The 23,449-nt window shown below is 45.1% G+C and overlaps 1 protein-coding gene across 5 annotated transcripts; it reads left to right on the top strand.

Moving 5' to 3' along the window:
- Nucleotides 1-17,303: 17,303 nt before the first annotated feature.
- SRSF5 (serine and arginine rich splicing factor 5) lies at nt 17,304-22,260 on the top strand. Of its 5 annotated transcripts, XM_086709421.1 has the most exons (9): nt 17,308-17,463; nt 18,076-18,263; nt 18,363-18,507; nt 18,805-18,875; nt 19,003-19,101; nt 19,405-19,474; nt 20,714-20,787; nt 21,236-21,346; nt 21,434-22,260. In XM_086709421.1, exons 3-9 carry the CDS (start codon nt 18,382-18,384, stop codon nt 21,705-21,707), a joined length of 825 nt encoding a protein of 274 aa, XP_086565547.1. In that variant the 5' UTR covers nt 17,308-17,463; nt 18,076-18,263; nt 18,363-18,381; the 3' UTR covers nt 21,708-22,260. The 5 variants fall into 5 exon arrangements, with proteins under 5 accessions (XP_086565546.1, XP_086565545.1, XP_086565548.1 ...); XM_086709420.1 differs by lacking the exon at nt 18,076-18,263 and having other exon boundaries at nt 17,304-17,459; XM_086709419.1 differs by lacking the exon at nt 18,076-18,263 and having other exon boundaries at nt 17,306-17,588.
- Nucleotides 22,261-23,449: the final 1,189 nt, after the last annotated feature.

The following is a 23,449-nucleotide window of genomic DNA, read 5'->3' as shown; positions in this document are numbered from 1 at the left end:
AGTTACAGAGGGTAGAATTTCTAGTGCATTTTCAATATTGACATTCCAAAACAAAATGATTACATCACTCTTAAATAGATCCATTGAGATCTGCATACCATTGCAATTTGCTACCCATCCTGATCATTTTATTTTGTTTTAAAGCTTTATTTACTTAAGTAATTTCTACACCCTGAGATCAAGAGTTGCAGGCTCCACTGGCTGAGCCAGTCAGGCAGCCCTCCTATCCTGATCATTTTAAAACATGGAAAGCAGCTCTTCTAAGACAGAAATTTGTATCATTCCTTTCCTTTTAAAAAATTTTTTTAATGTTTTGTTTTATTTTTGAGAGAGAGAGACAGAGACAGAGACAGAGACAGAGTGCAAGCAGGGGAGGGGCAGAGAGAGAGGGAGACACAGAATCCAAAGCAGGCTCCAGGCTCTGAGCTGTCAGCACAGAGTCCAATGCAGGTCCTGAACCCACAAACTGTGAGATCATGACCTGAGCCGAAGTCGGAGGCTTAACCGACTGAGCCACCCAGCCTGTAGAGGCTTTTAGTGATGGAAATTTGAACAAGGCAGAAGGGCCCATGGTAACCACCGGCCACCAAGCTGATGCAGCCAGATTCATTAAGCCCTAGGCCCTCACCCATCAGTGGGCTACTTACAACCGGGCACAGTTCTTAAGATTACCAAAAAAAGGGAAAATTCCATACATCCCATATTCCCTCACTCTACCCTATTGCTATAGTCCCTCACCACCACCTCCTGGCAGACAGAATCTCTGTGGTTGTCCTGCCCACTACTCTGTTGCAATGTATTCAATAAACTTCTATCTCTTTTGTTCTGCCTTGGGTGAATTCTTCCATCTCCCGCATCACTAGCTCCCACCACAATAAATATATGACAATTTTTGACAGTTATTCCATTTCAAAAGTAATTTTACTGGAAAGACATCTTTTAATGAGGTGGGTCAGGCTGCTTTTCCCATATAACCTTGGATGAATAATAGTCATTGCAAGAAAGAGACATTTATATGTGTAAGTGCTAAGAATTTTGCTTATACAGATGGGAATGGATGGAGTTTTGTTAAAGTAATGTCACTCAATTTGTAAAATTCCTTATGAGTTAATATGTCAAAAATGATTTTATGACTGATTAAAATTGTACTTAGTAAGTTGTTGGCTGGCAACTTGGTTATAACCTCCTCCAATTCAGTTAAAAGCAAAGGATTGGCAAGGAGAGCTGTTGTGGATTGAATGTCTGTATCTGCCCCTGCCCCCCACTCCTTCAGATGCAGAGATCCTAACCCCCAATGAGATGGTGTTTGGAGGTCGAACGTCTAGGAGATGATCAGGTAATGGGATTAGTGCCTCTATTAAGGAGACCCCAGACAGTGCCCTCACGACTTCCTCCAAGTGAGGACGCGGCAAGAAGATGGCTGGCTCATCTGTGAACCAGGAAGTGGGCTCTCGTCTGACAAGGAATCTCTTGGTGCCTCGATCTTAGACTTCGTCTCCAGAACTGCGAGAAATAAATTTTATTGTTTATGAGCCGCTCAGTTTATGGTATTCTGTTCTCGCAGCTCAGACTGGCTAAGACAAGCATCTAGAATTACAGGTGGGTCCCTTAAACGGAATCTAATGCCCAGCTATCCCTTGGAAAGTCTTGGTGTGTTCCCAAGGGCTCACATACTCCAGGTGGTCCTGCACAGGCAGGCGGGGCAAGCGGCTGATGCAGCTTCAAACTCTAAGTAAAGATAACCTTGGGCTGCCTGGGTGGCTCGGTTGGTTGGGCATCTGACTCTTGCTTTCGGCTCAGGTCATGTTCTTATGGTTCGTGGGATGGAGCCCTGTGTGGGGTGGTGTGCTAACAGCACGGAGCCTGCTTGGGATTCTCTCTCTCCCTCTCTCTCTTTCCCTCCTGTGTGTGCTCTCTCTTTCTCTCTCCCTCAAAAATAAGTAAATAGACTTTAAAAAATTAAAAAAAAAGATAACCTTGACCGTTGGCCTCTCGGGGTGCTCTTCAGGACCCATCACACCCAGGGCTGCCTTCCCTTGGCCTCGCCTTCCCTCTTGTGTGATAGATTGCTTTCTGAAACATTTCTAGGTGTGTCCCTAAGTTTTCGTTGGGGAGGTATCCAGTATGCACTTTTTGTCACGGCAGAGTCAGTTCAAGCTCTTTGAGAGAACTGGCGTGGGTCCCTCCACACTTGCCGGTTGTGTGACCCCCTTGGATGTTACTTTCTTGAAGTCTCAGTGTCAGTCACCTCTGATGAAAACTTGGTTTGTTTTCAGGTTTACGTGATTGAATGCACACGAGGTCTGGGCAGCACGATGTCAGGAACAGTAAACGCTCAGTAACTGTAAGCTGTTATTATTATTATTGGCATTGCCCTAAATTCAGCCTCTTTCAAACCTTCCTGGCACAGGTGATACTTGTAAAATGCTCGGAGACTCGAAAGATAAATGACCGCACAGAACCTCAGGCCTTGTTGCTAGTGTCATATTACTGTGTTCCTCGTTAGCCCCACTTTCCTAGAGGAGGTTGGGTTGGGGAGGCAGTGCGCTGAGTTGAGGGCTGTGGGGAGTCAGTGCCCGAGCCGCAGAACAGGACAACAGACTCAATGGGACAGTCCCTCAGCCAGAGCTCTGTTTCCCTCTCAGCCTCTGTTTTCTTTCCTTTATTTAAAAAAAAATTTTTTTTAATGTTTGTTTATTTCTGAGAGAGAGAGACAGAGATGGAGCACGAGTGCAGGAGAGGCAGAGAGAGAGGGAGACACAGAATCCGAAGGAGGCTCCAGGCTCCGAGCTGTCAGCACAGAGCCCGACGCGGGGCTCGAACTCGTGAACTGTGAGATCGTGACCTGAGCCAAAGTTGGACACTTAACTGACTGAGCCACCCAGGCACCCCTCAGCCTCTGTTTTCTAAGACATGTGGCCCCACTCTGCTGGCCTCTCCATTCCATACTGAAATTGACCTTGATCCAGTGGAAAGAGCAAATGGGCTTTGAGTTTAGACAAACTTGGGTTTGGATCTTCGCACTGCCGCTAATAGTTATTGAACTTGGGAAACAGAGCTCTTGGAACGTATTTCCTCTTCCCTAAAATGGCGTTAACAATACCCACATTAGGTATTGAGAAAGCCAAATGAGCTAAGTCTCCAAAAATCCTTGCATGGTACTTGGCACATAGCAGGCCTCCGACAATTCCTGAATGTCACCAGGTACAGTAGGTAATTACTAGGGTATTTTCCTACAGCAGACATAGTGAAAAAAATACGCATGACTCAGGCAAATAAGGTGGTTTCACATGTCTTTGCCAAAGCAGAGCCTGGTGTAGGAGGACAGATAAGCCGGTTGGGCCTGCTCTGGTAGAAGGGTGGTGGGTGGTTGTAAGTTGGATCTAAGGCAGACTGGGCCATTTTGAAGTTGAGCGGCTCATTTGTCCAACATGTAGGCGGCCAGCCTCGTTCACCATGACCCTGTTTGCACTTCGTCCGCACCTAAGAGGTGGGCTCTCTGATAGCTCTGCTTGTACCATGTGACCTTATCTCCTCTGCCAGGATGAGAATAGACACCATGCCCAAACTGGACTAATCAGATTTCCCTCTCCCTGGAACTTGGAATTGGGACTAAGAGATTCCGCCCTCGTCCTGAGATCTGCTTTTGGATGGAGAAGATATAAAAACTGGGGGACATGGTGTGGCCAGCTTCTGCCATATGGATCGTGAGGCAGGGAAAGCCAGGCGGCATGGAGAGAGCAAATGAAATCAGAAAGAGAGAGAGAGAGAGAGAGAGAGAAAGGAAAGAGAAAGTCTGTATTTCTGGGTTCTTGACAGTTCCCACTTCCTGTTTCCAGATGCCTTCCTAGACCCGGACACATCCTGGCCCCGGGATTTCGTTCGACGCTTCTGAGTACTTAATGATAAACACACCTCTCGTTGCTTGCACCAGAAGATGTGTGTTAGGCTATTTTGTGCTCAAGTTACAGAAGCCAGTTCAAGCATAAAGAGGAAATCAGTGGAAAGTGCTGGGGATCTCATGAGATCCAGGAGGTTGGAACAAGTTCATTTAAGGAGGAGCCAGCACCAAAGCCTTTCTGAGTGCTTTGGCCACAGACTGGGAAGCCAGCTTCCTTCGGGCGTGCTGCCATTAAGATGCCTCAGCGTTGGGTCTCTCAGTTCCAAACTCAAAGTTCCTAAGGTAGAGAGAACCTCGTTGAGCCACGATGAGCCAGTTGCTAATGGCTACGGGATGGCTTCAGGCAGCAGCAACATATCTGCCCAGAGGGTCTGATCAGGAGGACAGGACATAACGCTCCTCAAGAACAAGGTGGTGTTCCCTGTGGGCTGGTTTGTGTGGCTGCCTACTGTATATGGGGGACTGTCTTCGTGCTGAGAGGGATACAAGATTTATAAAACAGGGTCTCTAACATCAAAGAATTTATAATCTAGCTGCTAACAATCCTGTTCCAGGGCAGCCTGTGACAACTGCTAGAAGAGACGGAGAGCATGGACGGCCACGGGAATTTAGCGAAAGGCAAGATGCCTTGGAAGTGTGGGGACGACAGCCCAGATTCCAGGCTAGGTCAAGGTTGGCCAACGGCTTACTGAACAAAACACTAAAAATGCACTTGACATGCCTTATAATCATAACCAGAAGAAGCATGTATTTGAAATCAAATGTGAGGGGCTCCTGGGTGACTCAGTTGGTTAAGCGTCCCACTCTCGATTTCGGCTCAGGTCACGATATCATGGTCTTGAGATTGAGCCCCGAGTCAGGCCTCTCTCTCTCAAAATAAATGAATTAACAGCTTAAAAAAATGTTCAGTGCAATAGAGTAAGAACGTGTTCTTTGGTGGACAAATCCAGAGTGCGTGAGGCACATTGACGTTTGCAAATGCACCCAGTGAAGAGAAAAGACACACTGATTGCACCAGGGTCCTGCCAGAATTGCCAGGCAAGTTGATCATATCCCTGAAACCCAGCCCTGATTGTAAGCCTCTGGTCAGCCCGTTTCCCCTGAACTCTCGTCCCCATAGTGTTCATGCTTGGAATCTCCAGGGCTCACTGGTCACTGGAAGCATCCTTCCAAGGCAAATACATTCTTAAAAAAAAATTATTTTTATTGCTATATAATTGACATTTAACATTATATTAGCGTCAAATGTACAACATAATGATTTAACATATGTATATATTGCTAAATGATCACAACTCTGCTCATCACATCTAGTTAGACATTTTTCTCCTTGTGATGAGAACTTTTAAAATCTGCTCTCCTAGCAACTTTCGAGTATGCGATACCGTGTTATTAACTGTAGTGACCATGCTGTACGTGACATCCGCAGGACTGATTTATGTTATGGCAAATACATTCCTAATCTGTTCTTAGAATACATCTTGGCCTCAACAAAAACCTGGATGACTTCATCAATTTCCATGTCATGTCTGTGGGGGTCCCCGTCAACTTAAAACCTTACATCTACTCAGTGTTCACTGGATAAAGTCTGAGCTCGTTAGCATGGTAGCTAGCCTACCGTAATCCCGTCTATCTCCATCCACCTCCAGCCTCTTTCCATGCTTCCACTTAAAAAAAAAAAATTAATGTTTATTTACTTTTTGAGAGAGAGAGAGAGAGAGAAGAGAGAGAGAGTGGGGGAGGGGCAGAGAGAGTGGGAGACACAGAATCTGAAGCAGGCTCCAGACTCGGAGCTGTCAGCACAGAGCCCAATGCGGGGCTCGAACCCACGAACTGTGAGATCATGACCTGAGCCAAAGTCGGACACTTAACCGACTGAGCCACCCAGGTGCCCCACCATGCTTCTGCTTTGAGGAACCCTCAACTATTTCTACCATATGCCCTACTGTTCTGAAGAGGGTCCTTGGCTGGGAGCACATGAGCCTTCATCAGGAATTAGGGTGGTAAAAAACATAGGAGAGAACTACGGTCAGCCTCACCAAGATAGCCTGGAAGCCCCAGACCTACCAGAAGCTGCACTAGTTCTCCTGTGCTAACCCTGGAGATGCTGGGCTTCTGGTTTTCCATCAGGCCCCCAGTCTCTGCAGCTCTGGGTTCCTCGCAGTGTCTCACTGTGGATTCAACCAGATCTCTACGGAAGCTCATTACACATTACACCCAAGCCACGGGCATTGAATTTACTCAGTACCCAAGCTTCTAAAATAGGAGATTGTTTACTTGAGGTACAATGATCAGGAAGAAACACACGGTAGAGCTTCTCATTCCCCTCTACAGCTCTGTAGCCGAAGCACCATTTCTTCTGGCTAAACTTGGCCACTAGTAGGCACGCTGACTTGTCAAAGAGGTAGATGTCAATTGTGCAGCACTGGATCGGCCCCCTGTGTCTCAACCCTAATTGTCGCATTAGAGAAGGCATAATTTCCAGTACTGGGGCTGATCTTGCGGGGGTTGGGGTGTGTCCCTCTCTGGGGGATCTCTCCTGTGTGCCCTGCCACAATGGCTCTGTTATAAATGGGTATGGAGAGTTAATACTTTTGAGGCTTCCCCCTTGATGTTAAAGATGGAAAGAGCTTGGCGATTGGTTGGTCCCAGTTCCTGACAGCGTGGAGGACAGAGTGGGTATAGGAGTCAACAAACATTGGTGGGCTCTTGTCCAGTTCTCTGGTTTTCATAAACCCCTTGAATGGTTTGGTCTTTGGGACGTTGCAATCTTTTATCTTCTACCTACAGAGGATTTGGGGACATGAGAAAGAAACGTCCATGTTCTTCAACTCAGTCTTGTTGGTTCTCTCTGTTAGAGCAGCCTAACCTCCTCTACGATTTTTGTCCTTTCTGAATGAGGAGACATTGCTTAGCGTATGACTTACTACCGCTGAAATGTGCTGAATGGACCAGGCTCCGGATCGAATACATTACACACGCTGCCTCACTGAATCCTCATGACAACCCTATGAATTAAGTACTATTACTGACCTATTTCGGACACGAGGAAACTGCGGCTTAGAAAGGTCCAGCAGCATGCTGAAAGTCATAGAGTCACTCAGTTGGATGCGCCAGGCCGTAATTCAGCTCTGGAGCTGCCAGGGTAGGCGTTGGGACCGAAATTCCAGCACACACGATTGCAGCTCCTGTAGGCTTAGCTGATTGGCTCAGGGCTTCGCCCGCATGTTTGGCCTGCGGGTGTCCCGTGTGACACAGCCTAGATGCTTTGGTCCTTACTTGCAAGGGCTGCAACCATTGGCACATTCGAGCTCACACATTTGTAAGACAGAGACCAAAATGCAGCCAGGGTGACTTACCCGTGATGTGAAATGTTCTCTCCTGATTTAATAATGCTATGAGGTTATAGATTTCCCCTTTGGGTAAACTTTGGAAAGGAAATCCTTTGGAACCACAGAGTTGGAAGAGGCGTGCTAGGTTCGGTTCAGGGTTCCACCACTTCCAGCTGTGTGACTTTCAGCTTTGGGTTCCACATATTTTTTTTTTAAACGAGGGTGTGAATTGATTTCAGAGAGTTGCATGAGGACGGAATTGGCTACTTAATCCGAAGTCCTGAGTGCTATGCTTGGCGCACAGTGAGGGGAGGGTGAACACAGCTTTCATTGCGGAGGATGAGAGTTGCTAACAGGCCACTGGATTTTGCAATCGGGTGAATGGTGAATGTCTCGAGGGCAGTTTTGGGGGTGGTAGGGAGGGGAATGGGGCGGGCGGGGGGGGGGGGGGAGTCTGACTGCAGGTGAGTGAGAGCTTGAGAAAGTGGCACCTCGTGTATAAAGACTACCTGCTCTGTAAAGAAACATGTTGGCTTAGGAAAGGTGAGATGGGGCAGGTTGACAAGTGACAGAGGTTCAGAGGATGGTTTCTTGAAAAACAGTTTTAAGGGGAGGGGTGCCTGGTTGGCTCAGTCAGTTGAGTGTCCGACTTCGGCTCGGGTCATGATCTCGGGGTTCGTGAGTTCGAGCCCCTGCGTCCGGCTCTGTGCTGACAGTTCAGAGCCTGGAGCCTGCTTCGGATTCTGGGTCTCCCTCTCTCTCTCTGCCCCTCCCCCGCTCACAGTCTCTCTCTCTCTCTCAAAAACTGAATAAAAACATTAAAAAACTAAAAAAAAAAAACTTTTAATGGGAGAAACAAAGTAGGTTTGACAGGGATCAAAGAGGTAGTGGACAGGGTGAGACTTAAGATAGAAAAAAGGGGCGCCTGGCTGGCTCAGTTGGCTAAGCATCCGACTATTGGTTTCGGCTCAGTTCATGATATCATGGCTTTGTGGGTTCGAGCCCTGCGTCAGGCTCTGTGCTGGCAGGACAGCACTCTGTCTCCCTCTCTAGCTGCCCCTCCCCCACTCATGCCATCTCTGTCTCTCTCAAAATAAATAAATAAACTTAAAAATTAAAAAAAAGATGGTGCACCTGGGTGGCTCAGTTGGTTAAGCATCTGACTTCAGCTCAGGTCATGATCTCATGGTTCATGAATTCAAGCCCCATGTCGGGCTCTGTGCTGTCAGCTCAGAGCCTGGAACCTGCTTCAGATTCTGTGTCTCCCTCTCTCTCTGCCTCTCCCCTGCTCATGCTCTCTCTCTGTCTCAAAAAAGTAAAACGTTAAAAAAAATTTTTTTTTAATTAAAAAAAAAAGAGGAAAAAAAGAAAAATACTTAATGGAACAAGGGGTGTAATCTGGTGCACAAAGAACCAAAGGCTTGGGCAGAAATCAAACCCGTTGTTTCTCTGAGACAGAGAGAAGGAGAAGATGGGCAAAGATACAGGTGATCTAAAGATGGGGAAGGATGGAAACAGTGGCCGCTTGATAAATCAATTCTTTTTTCTTTATTCGTAGATAATTGAAGATAACGTCTATTTTCTGTGTGACGTAGGGGTCGTTATGGTAGCCCGCCTTCGATGACCCCGCCATCCCTCCTCCTGGTCCTCAGTCTGTGCAGCTGCCTCCCACGCTGTCCACACTGTACCAGGGATGTGCTGTGTGACCAACAGCATAGAGCAGAAGCTATGTGTTAGGGGTTGAACTGTGTCCCGCAGTAAGGCGTGCTGAAGTTCTAACCGCCAGCACCTCAGGATGTGACCTGAGTTGGAAATCGGGTCTTTCCAGAAGTAATTAAGCTAAAATAGGTCGTTAGGGCAGGCCCTCATCCAATATGATTGCTGGCCTTATAAAAAGGAGACATTTATGGGGCGCCTGGGTGGCTCAGTCAGCTGAGTGTCCAACTCTTGATTTCGGCTCAGGTCTTGATCTCACTGTTCATGGGATGAGATCGAGCCCCGAATCGAGCTCTGCGCTGACAGCACAGAGCCTGCTTGGGATTCTCTCTCTCTCCCTCTCTGCTCCTCCCCCACTTCTCTCTCTTTCTCAAAGTAAATAAACTTTTTTTTTTTAAGGGCGGGGGACGTGGGGCACCTGGGTCACTCAATTGGCTAAGCATCTGACTTTGCTCGGGTCATGATCTCACTGTTTGTGAGTTCGAGCCCCACGTCGGGCTCTGTGCTGATGCTCGGAGCCTGGAGCCTGCTTCGGATTCTGTGTCCCCCTCTCTCTCTGCCCCTCACCTGCTCAAGTTCTCTCTCTCTCTTTCTCTCTCTCTCTCAAAAATAAACATTAAAAAGGGCGGGGGGAAACTTGGACACAAGTTCAAACAAAGACAGATGTGCACAGGGGGAAGATGGAGAAGACGGCCATGTGACTCCATGGCAACGGAGTGCTGCTGCCACCAGCCAGAACACCAAGGATTACTGGCAAACACCAGTCACTGGGAAGAGGCAAGGAAGGATCCTCCTCTAGAGCAGTTCGAGTTGGGGACACTTCGGTTTGGGAAGCCTCCGGAACTGTGACTGAATCCATTTCTCTTGTTGTAAACCACCCAGTTCTCGGTATTTTGTAACGGCAGCCCTAGCAAACGAATACACTACGCGGTGTCATTGCCAAGATGGGTTGGTAAAAAGACTGTAGCTTCCACGTGAGGTGCACGCTGTCAGATCACTCCCTCTTGGGATACTCAGCTGCCGAGTCCTGAGGACTATCAGGCAGCCTAGGGAGAGGCCCACCTGGGAAAGAACCTAAGTCTCCAGCCAGCAAGGGTCCGCAGTGTGTCAAGAGCTGTGGGAGTGAACTTGGAAGGAAATCCCGACCCCCCCCCCTCCTCCAGTTGAGGCTTCAGAAAAGACTGTGGCCCCAGCCTACCGTTCGACTACAGTTTCAAGAGAGACTCTAAACTGGAACCACCCAGTCAAGCCACTCCTGAATTTCTCAGATCACAGGGACTATGAGAGAATAAATGCTTGTTGTTTAAGCGATTCACTTTTAGGGTAATTTGTTACACAGTGATATTTGATATACCTGCTAACAAGGAAGGAGGCGTGGTTGCTTGCAAAGAGGAGACAGAGCACGGAATGGCCGCTGAGATCACGAGAAAGGGAGCGGTGGACCCACAATACAGGTCTGATTAGTGGTTGCAAACTGTAGTTCAGAACCACCTGACTTGGGTACCAGTTAAATATTCAGATTCCTGAGCCTTGCGTTCCTGAATCAGGCTTTTCCCTGGGAAAATGGCACTGGCGATCTGCATTTGAAAAAGTGCCCAAGTGATTCTTTTAAAGAGCCATTGAGTTCGAGAATAATTGCCAGCAGAGGCAAAAAGCTAGAATTTAAACTGGGTAACTCACAGCACAGGCTGGCATCACATAAGCACTACGCTGTGGACATACAAAGAATTGCTAAGTTTCGCCAACAATTCAGCAAATTCTGAGTTAGTGGGGATTACTTTGTATCCCTAAGAAAACATTCTCAGGAGTCCTTATGCTAACCTTCTCTTCCCTTTCTTTGTAAAGAGACTGCCCTATTTCTCCTTCAGTTCACCCTGTGTGGAGAAAGAAGCTCTCCCTATTCCGATTTCGACCTCACTCCAACCCTCTCTGGTCTTGGCGGTCAGGACTCTGCAAAGTCCTGCAAAGTAGGCTAGAAGTGCACAGAAGTGCTTCCTGTTTCTGGGGTTTCTGGGGCCACCCTAATGCACAGACAGGCCTCACATGAGGGTCATGCTGCAGCTTTTGTGAGAAGGGCCTTGGCAGGAAAATCGGAAAGTGGGATGTTCTGGGCAGAAGAGATCAGTGGATTCTGTAAGCCTCAGTTTCTTCATTTAAAAAATGTTAGGGGCGCCTGGGTGGCGCAGTCGGTTAAGCGTCCGACTTCAGCCAGGTCACGATCTCGCGGTCCGTGAGTTCGAGCCCCGCGTCAGGCTCTGGGCTGATGGCTCAGAGCCTGGAGCCTGTTTCCGATTCTGTGTCTCCCTCTCTCTCTGCCCCTCCCCCGTTCATGCTCTGTCTCTCTCTGTCCCAAAAATTAAAAAAAAAAAAAAAATTAAAAAATGTTATATGCCAGGGCACCTGGATGGCTCAATCAGTTGAGCGTCCAACTTCTGCTCAGGTCATGATCTCACAGTTTGTGGGTTTAAGCCCCACGTCGGGCTCTGTGCCGACAGCTCAGAGCCCGGAGCCTGCTTCGGATTCTGTGTCTCCCTCTCTCTCTGCCCCTCCGCTGTTCGCACTCTCTCTCTCTAAGATAAATAATTATAAAAAAATTAAAAATTAAAAAAAATTAGAATGTTATACGGCTACACGAAGGGTTGTGTGAGGAGTGACTGAGGTGATGTGTGCAGTGTCCCTAGCACAATGCGTGGCACACAATAGCGGCTCAGAAAATGGGAGCTGCCAATATTAAGAGGTGTAGTGAGGAGGCTATGCCTGGTGCTCTGAATGTAAGTTTATCTTGGTGTTACGATCGTTTCTGTCCCAAATCTGCTTCCCCATGACTGTCCCAATCAGGGCTCCAGCCATAACCCGAGTGAGATATGGGTCCTCGGAGGAGGAAAGATGGAACTAGATGATAAGTGGATTTTATGGAGAACAAAAAGTGAGTTCCTAGACCTAGGGCAGCATTCCTCTAGGTCTCCTGGTTGAGTATTAGAACCACCTGCAGCCCTTACTAACTAACTAGGACTCTAGTCCAGACCAATTACGTTAGAATTTCTGCCAGTAGGGACCCAGGCAGTGGAATATTATGAACACTTGCCAGGTGATTTTAGTGATCATCTGGTGTTGAGGTTAAAGCACTCACGTTAAAGTAGAAGGTTCACAGGACTTTTGATTATTATGTACAAAATGAAAACAGCGACAAAAAAATCACAGTGTGGCAACTGAAAGAAGTCAGATAGGGATGTAGGGGTGAATCAGTGGAAAATGGAGCATTTTTTAAAACCATACATTTCCAAGAGAGATTTAAGAAAAGCCTTTCAAAAAATATTTAGAATTAGCTAGGAACAAGGAAGCAATACTTTTTCTTTGTGTTGGAAAGTATCTGGTGATCTTTAGGACATTTTCAGAAAAACAGAGTTACTGGTCAGAATGAGCATTTTCCCCAGTCACGTGGTTGGGTCATGTTAAGTGGAAAAATGGCCACAAGTTTGAATATACACTTTTGATCATAAATATATTAAAGAGACATGGAAAGTGCCCATGATTATGTTTTATGAATAAAAAATCTTCATACCAAATGATACCAAATTCTGTATGTGAAGATGACTCATATTTTAAAAACGCGTTTGTATATATAGAAGAACACTACAGAGAAATTATTGAAAAAGCCAAGTAATTATCCTTCGGGGTTTGAAAAACAAGGATAGCCTTTTGACATCTTTTAAAAAATATCTATGGTTTTTTAAAAAAATTTTTTTTTCTACGTTTATTTATTTTTTGGGACAGAGAGAGACAGAGCATGAATGGGGGAGGGGCAGAGAGAGAGGGAGACACAGAATCGGAAACAGGCTCCAGGCTCTGAGCCATCAGCCCAGAGCCTGACGCGGGGCTCGAACTCACGGACCGTGAGATCGTGACCTGGCTGAAGTCGGACGCTTAACCGACTGCACCACCCAGGCGCCCCTCTATGGTTTTTTTTTTAAATGACGATGTATTACTTTTGAATTGGAAAATAAAACATATATTAAACACCCAGGAAAGAAAACACGAGAAGGAAATACAGGAAAACATAATCCAAGGTTGATTTGGTGAGATGGGATTCTGAGTGTTCTTCTCGTCTTTCAATTATTTCTCCTGTTGTACATTTTGTGATAATAAGCACAGGTATTTTTCTCTCTTTCTTGTGAACATTTATTCATCTTTGAGAGATAGAGCACGAGGAGAGGAGAGGCAGAGAGAGAGGGAGATACGGAATCTGAAGCAGGATGCAGGCTCCCAGCGGTCAGCACAGAGCCCTACGTGGGGCTCGAACCCACAAACTGTGAGATCATGACTGAGCCAATGTCAGACACTCAACTGACTGAGCCACCCAGGCGTCCCAAGCGTATGTGTTTTTTAATAATTGGAATACCATAAATTCTATTTAAAAATAAAGATTGAATCCTCTGTTCTTGTTTACAATTTTATTATCTGATGGAGGGAGCTGGATGGAGCATTCGTAAAACAGTTTAAAGTTTAGGAATCAGTTAGCTCAGGGGGTGGCAAATGTTTTCTGTAAGGAACCGGATAGTAAATATATTACCCGGATAGTGTGGTTCATATGGTGTGTATTACAACTATTCAGCCCTGCTTTTGTAGCAGGACAACAGATATAGACGCTAAGTAAATGAACTGGAGTGGCTGTGTTCTTAAAAACTTGATTGATGGATACTGACCTTTGAATTTAATCTAATTTTCATGTGTCATGAAGTCTTCTTTTGATCACCTTCCCCCAACCCCAACCATTAAAAATGTAAAACCATCCTCAGACCATACAAAAACAAGTGGCAGGCTGAATTACCCCCCAGAGGCCATAATTTGCTGACTCCTGAGTTAGAGATCAGGAACGTGATGAATGAAACATCCTATAGTTAGGCTGAAAGACCCCCAAAAGAGGTGGCCAATAAACTCTATTTCCTTTCCTTTCCTTTATTTTATTGTATTTATTTAAACCTGTGATTTCTCTGCATCCTCTTATTCCTTTACTAAAGAATTTGGTACTTACTTGGGTGTCTGAGGAAAAAGATGCCATTTGGTTGAAACACGAATATAGGAGCAGGACAACCTGAAAAAAAAAATAGTAATGAAAATCCAGGTCTACAGATACTGAATCTTTGCTGTGCTAGGTATTTCTGGGAAACAAAAGCAGAAATAAGGCGTATCATTATGCAGGAATTATAGGGGCACATGCAGAATTTTGTAGGATCACACAGGAGGCAGAGTAATCATGCTCACGGAAGACGACTGTGTTTATTGGAGGAACTGGTAAGAAACAAGCTGGTAGGAAGACTTATTAAGCGAGTGTCATGGAAAAAACAAATATTGCAAAAAGTCATTTAAAGAAACCAGTAGATTAAGTCACTAGGCACTAATGAAAAATTACCTTTGTGGAGATGACAAACGTTTAAGCACTAAACAAATCGAGAAAGGCCTTGTGAAAACTAATGAAGGGAAACCTCACTAGAGTCTGGAGGGAGGCAGTGGGAGTCAAAGCATTCCTCTGCAATTACCGGAAGAAGTGTCAGTTACAGACCCCAACAGAAGAAACCTCGAGAAGAAAGAATCATCACAGTCCCTCACACAGAAAAGACGCACACTGCGTCTTCTATAAGAAAACAACTACCCCTGCAACTTAGCTGCTGAGAAACCATGCTTTTCTCTAACGAACTTTAGACTTGCCTTCAAAACAATCCGTTCCAAATTCTTCCTGCTTCTCAAAAAACATGCTGTTCCTCTTCTTTGTTGGATGTGCCTATGGTTTTTCAGCAGCTTCTGTGTCCCAAATTACAACTCTCCACTATTCCTGAATAAACCCATTTTTATGGCCAAATTACTGTTTTATTTTTAAGATTAAAAATTTTTTTAATGTTTATTTTTGAGAGAGAGAGAGAGAGAGAGAGAGAGAGAGACAGCATGAGTGTGCGAGGAGCAGAGAGAAAGGGAGACACAGAATCCAAAGCAGGCTCCAGGTTCTGAGATGTCAGCACAGAGCCCTACATGGGGCTCGAACCCATGAACCGTGAGATCATGACTTGAGCTAAAGTCTGATGCTTAACTGACTGAGCCACCCAGGCGCCCCTTATTTTTAAGATTCACAGGCTTTGTAAAAAAAATTAGTCCTGGGGTGGCTCAGTCGGTTAAGCAACTGACTCTTGGTCTCAGCTCAGGTCTTGATCTCAGGGTTATGAGTTCAAGCCCCATGTTGGGCTCCATGGTGGGTGTGATGCCTACTGAAAAAAAAAAAAAAAGTCCTGAATAAAATCAAATGCTGTGGGCTGAAGACAGCAACTTTTTTCATGGTGTACAGCACCAACATTCTTGTTTTTCACTCCCAGAAAACTTTTTCTAGATTACTTTGTTATTGCAGCAAAAATAGCATCTAGTGAGTGAAATCACAAGCAATTGCTTCCATACTCAACTGAAAATATAGAAAATAACTGGAAGACCTTTTTTTTTTTAATTCTGCGGAAAGTAAACAAGTGTAACTAAATAAGGGCTGGTTTGGGACAATTTGTACATTACAGGATTCCAGTGTTTATTAGGCTAGCGGCTAAAGGTATTTTCTTTTAATCAGGCTTAGTGCCCAGCATAGAGCCCAACATAGGGCTTGAACTCACCACCCTGAGATCAAGGGTCAGATGCTTAACCCAAAGAACCACCCATGCACCCCTAAAGGTGTTTCCTTTGAACAAACTCATTATTTTCTTTTAAATCCATCCTCATTACCCATACCATAGATAACTAAGTTCACAATTTAGCTATATACTGACTGAGGCTCTTTTTATTTATTTACTTATTAAAAATTTTTAATGTTTATTAAAAAAAATTTTTTTAATGATTATTTATTACTGAGAGAAAGAGAGAGAGCACAAGGAGGGGAAGAGCAGAGAGAGGGGGAGACAAAGAATCCGAAGAAGGTTCCAGGCTCTGAGCTGTCAGCACAGAGCCTGATGCAGGGCTCCAACCCACCGGCTGTGAGATCATGACCTGAGCTGAAGTCAGACGCTTAACCGACTGGGCCACCCAGGCACCCCTAATGTTTATTTATTTATTTTCCTAATGTTTATTTTTGAGAGAGAGTGCGCGTGAGCGCGTGTGAGCGTTTGTGAGCGGGGGAGGGGCAGAGAGAGAGGGAGGCACAGAATCAGAAGTAGGCTCCAGGCTCCCAGCTGTCAGCACAGAGCCCGATGTGGGGCTCGAACTCACAAGCTGTAAGATTACGACCTGAGCTGAAGTCAGACACAACTGACTGAGCCACCCAGGCGCCCCCAAGGCTCTTTTTAAAATAAACAAATGTTTAAATGGTGGAGCTCATTCCATACAAACTATCTAAATTCAAACCTACAGTTTCTAAGGGCTGGGAGATCAGAAAAAGGGCCAGTAGCTCTTCTCCTTCTCAAACTTCATCTGTGTGTAACTTTAGTTGCAAACAGCAACCCTAGATACAGGACACTCTGAAAAATGGCATGCCTTCGTTTCCACCTAAAACCATTAAAAGAAAGTAACCTTTTACAATCATTCTATTTATGCCTCAATTTCTAAACCTGAGTACTTCGCTGGGAAAATGTGGAGTTAAAGATGCCTAAGGCTATTTCACCCTCATTTTGAAAACACAATCTTTTCTGTTTCCGAGTAATGGTATACTTTATGTGTTACATTACGGAAACCTGAACAGGGAGGGTTAACCAAATACCATTTGGACTTTAAAAGTAGCTTGAAACATCTCCCAACCGTTCAGTTCTAGTGCAGAAATCTGCATTCTGACCTGAATTCAAGATGGCCTGCTAGCTGCAGTCCCAATTTTAATATTTCATCATGCAAAAAACTTCCATTTAGAAAACACTGCAGTTCTTTAGTCTTCTTACTATAAACCACACGTCCGTGGTATGGTATGGTTAAGATATTCACTTGTGCACTAAGCAGCCTCCTCCAAAGTACAAGCATAAACTGCAGGAAGCAAGGAGTCAGAGATGGCCAAATATTTTTGCAAAACGTGAGTTTCTTTTACCCAGTACTCTCCGGAGTATCTTAAAAAAAAAAATTCAGCTAAAAAAGAAGTGCCATTTGCTCTAGCAATGACAATGCTGGAGAGACACTGACGAACCCCACGCAAGGAGCAAACACCTTCATCCGTGCCCCGTGCAGCTTCTGGCACCTGACGACCACACCCACGCCGATTCCCGCCCCTCGGCCCCGCCCATCGCTGATGCGGGTCGCCGGCGCGGTCACCGTACAGCGGTCCCTACTGCACGTAAACTTCCGGCTCCGCGGAAACGTCATCCCTGGATTCAGTGGGGAGGTCCCCGGGGCGGTACCGGAAGTGACGCAGGGGCGCGCCCTCCATTTTGTGGAACGCAGGAGCAGCTAAGTGCGTCAGTTTTGGAAAGACGTAGACGAGTTTAGTCCTGGTTTGCGGGGAGGCAGACGGCTCCGTCGCAGACTACGGACCTCTCTGGTCTCTCAGCTGCCAAAGATCCTGTCCGGTAGGTGAGTGACTCACTTTGAGGGAAAGGCTTCTCGGATCGAGGCTTCTTCATGGCCGCTCAGATCGTGAGTGGCCAGGGCTGCTCTCTTTGCGGAGGACGGCGTCCAATGAGCGCAGTTTATTCGAGGTGGGCGCTGGGGCACGTCTCCCTTTGGGTACTGTTTGAGGGGAACTGAAGGTGGAAGGGCGGTCGTGGTTATGGTCATTTTTACACAGGGGTCTATGCTCCTCCCTGCCTCCTTACCTCTTCACTACCCGAACCCCCCGAGTTTGGGCGGAGACCTTTGCTCGGGGGTGTGGCTAGGGTTTTCTGTGGGAGGGCACGATGACTCCGGAACTATGGAGTCGTGGGAGGGGGTGGGAGGAGGGCGTTTGGCACGCGCGGCTCTCCCCTACCGCTGTCTCCGCCGCCGCCGCCGCCATTTTGTGGCTGCCGGCGTCCGCCCGCCGCCGTTTGCGCAGGCGCGGCGGTGGCGTCGCGAGATTCCGGCTTCCACCCGCTGTGACGCTCCTGGGAGGCGGCGACGCGCGCGCGGCCCATCACCATTGGGCTGGCCTTGCGGAGGGCGGGGTCGGCTCCGCCCGCACTTCTCGGCCTTTCCTAACTGCGGCAGATGGGAGGGGGCCAGAAGAGCCAGGGAGAGAGTGCGGCTGCGCAGTTCCAGAGGCGGCAGTGGGCGTTGCGGTTGCTGCGGTCTGGGCCCAGGGAAGGATCGTGTTGGGAGCCGAGTTTTAATTTTGTCTGCAAGGGACCTGGCCTAATAAGAGGCACTCTTGGCAATCTTGTTTATAACATCACCGGGTAAACATTTTATTTTATGCCGTTTATGTTTTTGGCCCCTTAACTAGGCATTCTTCTGACATTCACTGGTATTGTTTCAATCGAATCATTTTCTAACAGGAAATACTAGCCGGATATCATGAGTGGCTGTCGAGTATTCATCGGGAGGCTAAATCCCGCGGCCAGGGAGAAGGACGTGGAAAGATTCTTCAAGGGGTATGGACGAATAAGAGATATTGATCTGAAAAGAGGCTTTGGTTTTGTGGTAAGTGTTTTAGAACTACCGTTAAGTCGCTAAAGATTTTGATGAGCAGTGTGTTTTGATTTTACTGAGTTCAGGTAGGGTATCTTTGGAAAACTTTGTATGTTCTTAGAGCAGTGAATTTTCTTGAGGGATAACCTCGCTGTTGGTTGGAGGGAAACCACTCCTGATCGCTGTCTTTAAAATAGTCATTCTGTCACACGTTTGCAGTGCTCTTACTATGTTGTAGAATATATCTTAGAGCCACATTAAGCAGGGGGTCGGTTTGTTTGTTTTTTTTCCCCCATGTTTACATTTTAGGAATTTGAGGATCCCAGGGATGCAGATGATGCTGTATATGAACTTGATGGAAAAGAACTCTGCAGTGAAAGGTGAGAACGTTAGTTTTGTAACCAGTTAGCACCGTAAGATGGACAAGATCAGCTGGGATATTTTTCAAAGTCGATCTCTTGTGGCTTGTGTGGAGATAACAAAGTCTTTTTTCCCCCCTTCCTGTAGGGTTACTATTGAACATGCTAGGGCTCGATCTCGAGGTGGAAGAGGTAGAGGACGCTATTCTGACCGTTTTAGTAGTCGCAGACCTCGAAATGATAGACGGTATGTGATAGATGGTGGATGGCTGCTTTGAACAATCTTTACCGCAGGAGGAGCTTTTAATGTTTAAGAACCATTAGCAATAAGTGATTCTGGTACTTACTGAGTAATCGTTTCTCCTTTTCATATGTTAATCCACTGTTCCTGATTAGTGCGTGTAGTAAGTCCTGTAAAATAATGTAGAAACTTGATGGGAGTCCTTTGAATGACTTGTTCCGTCTCGTTGCTTGAACTTGTCCACAGTCGAACACAGTAGGTGCACACTGCTGCATTTCTTCCATTGTGAGTACTCATTTTCTTCCTCAGAAATGCTCCACCTGTAAGAACAGAAAATCGGCTTATAGTTGAAAATTTATCTTCAAGAGTCAGCTGGCAGGTTTGTTGAAATACAGTTTTGAGCTATTTTAATGTGGCTTTTTAAAAATTAATGGGTAGTTAATGTTTTATTATGTTTTATTAAAAGTAATTTTATCTTTAATTAATTTTAAAGTGGATTTAATTGTAATTTTAAAATTTTAATTAAATGTAATTGGGGGATATTTCAAACTTTAATAATTAGTGATCAAATGTTTAATGTTTTGAGGATATATTTTCTTGTTTATTAAAATCAATTTTAACCAAATATTAAACCCTTTATTTGCCAGCCTATCTGTGTCGTTGGCCTTATGACGAGGAGTGCCTGTGGGTTATCCTAATCGTTGTCTTGGTCACTCTTGGTTGGGCCTGGTTGACTTTGCCAGTCAGCTCCTACAGTGATCAATTGGCCACCTCTAGATCTGTGTTTGCCGGTCTAGACGTAATCGGTGCACTTAACTTGAAGTGCCAGGTTGCAGCGATCCCAGAGCGTTGATAACGTGATCTGATCCCTAAGTTGAGAGCGGTCTTCCTGTAACGCTTCCGAATAAGAGGTCCTGGTCGAAAAGAGTTGAAAGATACGAAATTAGGTGGTCGTTGGAATCCTGATCGCAGTAAAGTGTTCCTTGGTAACTGCACAAGAGTAGAACATGTCTGCATCCGCCTGTAGTCTGCTAATAGGGAGGGCTGTGCGATTAAAGGCTTCCATCGATTGGGTAGTGTCCTTCAAGTGGGTGGCGAAGAGCCAGTCGGGCATATGTCATGAAGGTTTCTCCGACCGATTAACGGTTTGCTGCTTGACTAGCCTAGGGAAATAATAATAAAGGTAAAGTAAACTTTTTTAATGACATATGGGGCACAAAATAACTGGTGTCTTGTAAATGTTCTGTTTTGTTTTTTTAATATAAAATTTCTACTTTAGTCTTTACTTTTAAAATATGTACTGTTTCTTTTTGTTTCTTTTGTTTTGTTTTTTGTTTTGCTTTTTTTCTTATGTATTGAGCTCAGTATAGACTAATACTACTTTAATGTTAAGATCTGAATTTCCTCTAGCATTTTGCTTAAAAGCAATATGCTTTTTTGCTTATTTCGTGCCCTGACCTAGATAATTTTTCAATTCTGATAGAATACAAGTGTGGTAAATGCCATGTTTGTACTTTATCTAACATCTTCTCTTCCAGTAGTCTTGTTTTTTATACCATGTGGTTGTTTGTGTGTCACATCGCCTTTTCTTTGCTTGACACGATTGTCTTGTGTTAAGGATCTCAAAGATTTCATGAGACAAGCTGGGGAAGTAACCTTTGCGGATGCACATCGACCTAAATTAAATGAAGGGTGAGTGTGTATTGGAGATCATAACCGCCTTTTAAAACCTACTGAAAATTTTACTGGGGATTTTTTTAGAGAACATAAAATTTGGACATGCTGTAGTGCAGTGGTTCTCAATCCAGGAGGAGTTTGCTCAGTAGGGAGCACTGGACAACAGTTTTGGTGGTTGTAACTGGTTGAGGTCACTACTGGCATCTGGGTAGAGGCTAGGGATGCTGCTAAACGTCTGATGGTGCATAGGAAATCCTTCCACAACTGAGAATTAAAAATTGCAGTTGTTTGGAAAGGTTGAGAAACCTTGTTGCAATGCTGTTCTCCATTAAGATCTAAGACAATGTAGTATTAACAAAAGGTGCATGGAGAAGGTATTGTAGTTTGCTGTGTGTAGTGTGAGACTAGGCTATAACATGTATGTACCTTTATAAAGGGCTTTTTTTTTTTTTTTTAATTGTAGGGTGGTAGAGTTTGCCTCTTATGGTGATTTAAAGAATGCTATTGAAAAACTTTCTGGAAAGGAAATAAATGGGAGAAAAATCAAATTAATCGAAGGCAGCAAAAGGCACAGGTATCTCTTTAACATTTTTAAGACAAAGTTTTAGTTAATAGGTTTGTAGGGACTGCCTCTTATGTTGTATTTTTCCTCCCTTCCTAGTAGGTCACGAAGCAGGTCTCGTTCCCGAACCAGGAGTTCCTCTAGGTCTCGTAGCCGATCTCGTTCCCGGAGTCGCAAGTCTTACAGCCGGTCCAGGAGCCGGAGCCGGAGCCGGAGCCGGAGCAAGTCCCGTTCTGTTAGTAGGTCTCCTGTGCCTGAAAAGAGCCAGAAACGTGGTTCTTCAAGTAGATCTAAGTCTCCAGCATCTGTGGATCGCCAGAGGTCCAGGTCCCGATCCCGGTCAAGGTCCAGATCAGTTGACAGTGGCAATTAAACTGTAAATAACTTGCCCTGGGGGCCTTTTTTAAAAACACACACACAAAAATTCCCAAACCATACTTGCTAAAAATTCTGGTAAGTATGTGCTTTTCTGTGGGGGGGGTTGGGGGTGGGATTTGGAGGGGGGTTGGGTTGGGCTGGATATCTTTGTAGATGTGGACCACCAAGGGGTTGTTGAAAACTAATTGTATTAAATGTCTTTTGATAAGCCTTCTGCTCACATTTTTGTGAATGTCTGAAGTGTATAGTTTGTGTATATTGAGAGAGCTCTTTTATAACTAAAGCAAATTTAATTTTTTTGTACTAGAAAAGATTTGAACATTTTAGTTCTTGGTTATTCAAATATGTTAATTCAGAATTAGTTTAATGCCTCAATTAAACTAATTAATAGCTTTGGACACTTAAAAGAGCTCTAAATTTGCTTGTACATAAAGGCTTGAGTTTTCCTTGTTAGGGTCAAGGGTGTCCTCCCACCCACCCTTTAACAGCTGCCTGACGACACGTTAAAGCAGCTGTTTGTTATTGATAATAAAAGATTATAAAACTGCTTTTGTCTGTCTGTCTGAAGGACGAATGCGGTTTACTCCTCCCTCCCCATCTACATTCAGCACATTTAAAATGCCTTTATAGAGAATCCTGGAGTTTTGTGTGGTGGGTTTTTTAAATTTTTTGAAAATTTAAATCTTGCCAAATCTAGTCAAAACTGGGGCAGAGAAGACCGTGAACTGTTCAAAATAATGGTAACTGTTGTTTTGGTTTCCTGTGTGTGACCTTCCATGCTCTTTCTCTTTATAACTGTATTGTATCGACATCAGGTTGTTTAGGCTTCCGTAGCCAAGAGAACGATAATTTGGGAAGGAAATTATAAAAATTGTTTTTATGTGTTGTATGTAATTTTGAAGGTCAGAGGTGATCACAGCTTATTTTAACTCCACGTACAAGAGTGCTTTAAGAGGTTTCGTGTTTCTTGCTTTCAATGCTGTGACGTGGGTGTGACCGTATGTTAAGGGGAAGACCGTTTACTAGAGAAGACTGCTGAAGGTTTTACACCCGTTTTTGTTCTGGGAGCCTATATGTGTAGATGATGAGCGCTGTTAATAGTCTCTTCTAGGACTCTCTAGAGACTAAGATTATCTTGGTCCCATGCAGGAGTGCTGAGTTGGATAAATGGGAGCAGTGAGTGACACGTAGTAGCCAGATACTCTGACAGTTGTCATCCCTGTGTGTTCTTGAATCTCAGTTACTTCCTACATACAAGAACGCATCTTCTAGGAGCGAAATTGGGGCCAAAGAAGAGCAAGTAAGTGGTGAACTAGTATGGGCATTGGAGTCCAGTTCCCCAGAACCCAAGCACCACGTTTTCTTAGTGTAGACAAATCTGCCTTAGCCTTGCAGGGGTTTTTTGAGGAAAACAGTTGGAAGTACCAATTGGCTTTCCAAAAGTGTGGGCATTGGGTAGTGGGACTCCATTTGGGGGGACAGGTTTGAAAGGTTTTTGGTATACATTTGCTTCTCATACCCCAGACTAGAAATTGAGGCCAGAAAATGGGAAGCCGAACCTTCTACCATGAATGAGATGGATTTTAGGGAGAGTTTAGTAAGCTCGTTTGTTTACTGAGGTGGAGGCATGTGGAAATCAGTGGAACCTAGATTTTTTTTTTTTTTTTTTTTTTTTTTTTTAAAGATTTTATAAGTAATCTTTGCACCCAATGTGGGGCTTGAACTCTGAACGAGGTC

The sequence above is a fragment of the Puma concolor genome, chromosome B3, assembly GCF_028749965.1.
Source record: "Puma concolor isolate L17-30 chromosome B3, mPumCon1.1.hap2, whole genome shotgun sequence".
In the NCBI taxonomy this organism is placed as follows: Eukaryota; Metazoa; Chordata; class Mammalia; order Carnivora; family Felidae; genus Puma; species Puma concolor.
The sequence above is the reverse complement of the archived record's forward strand: the minus strand, read 5'-3'. Positions and strand labels throughout refer to the sequence as shown.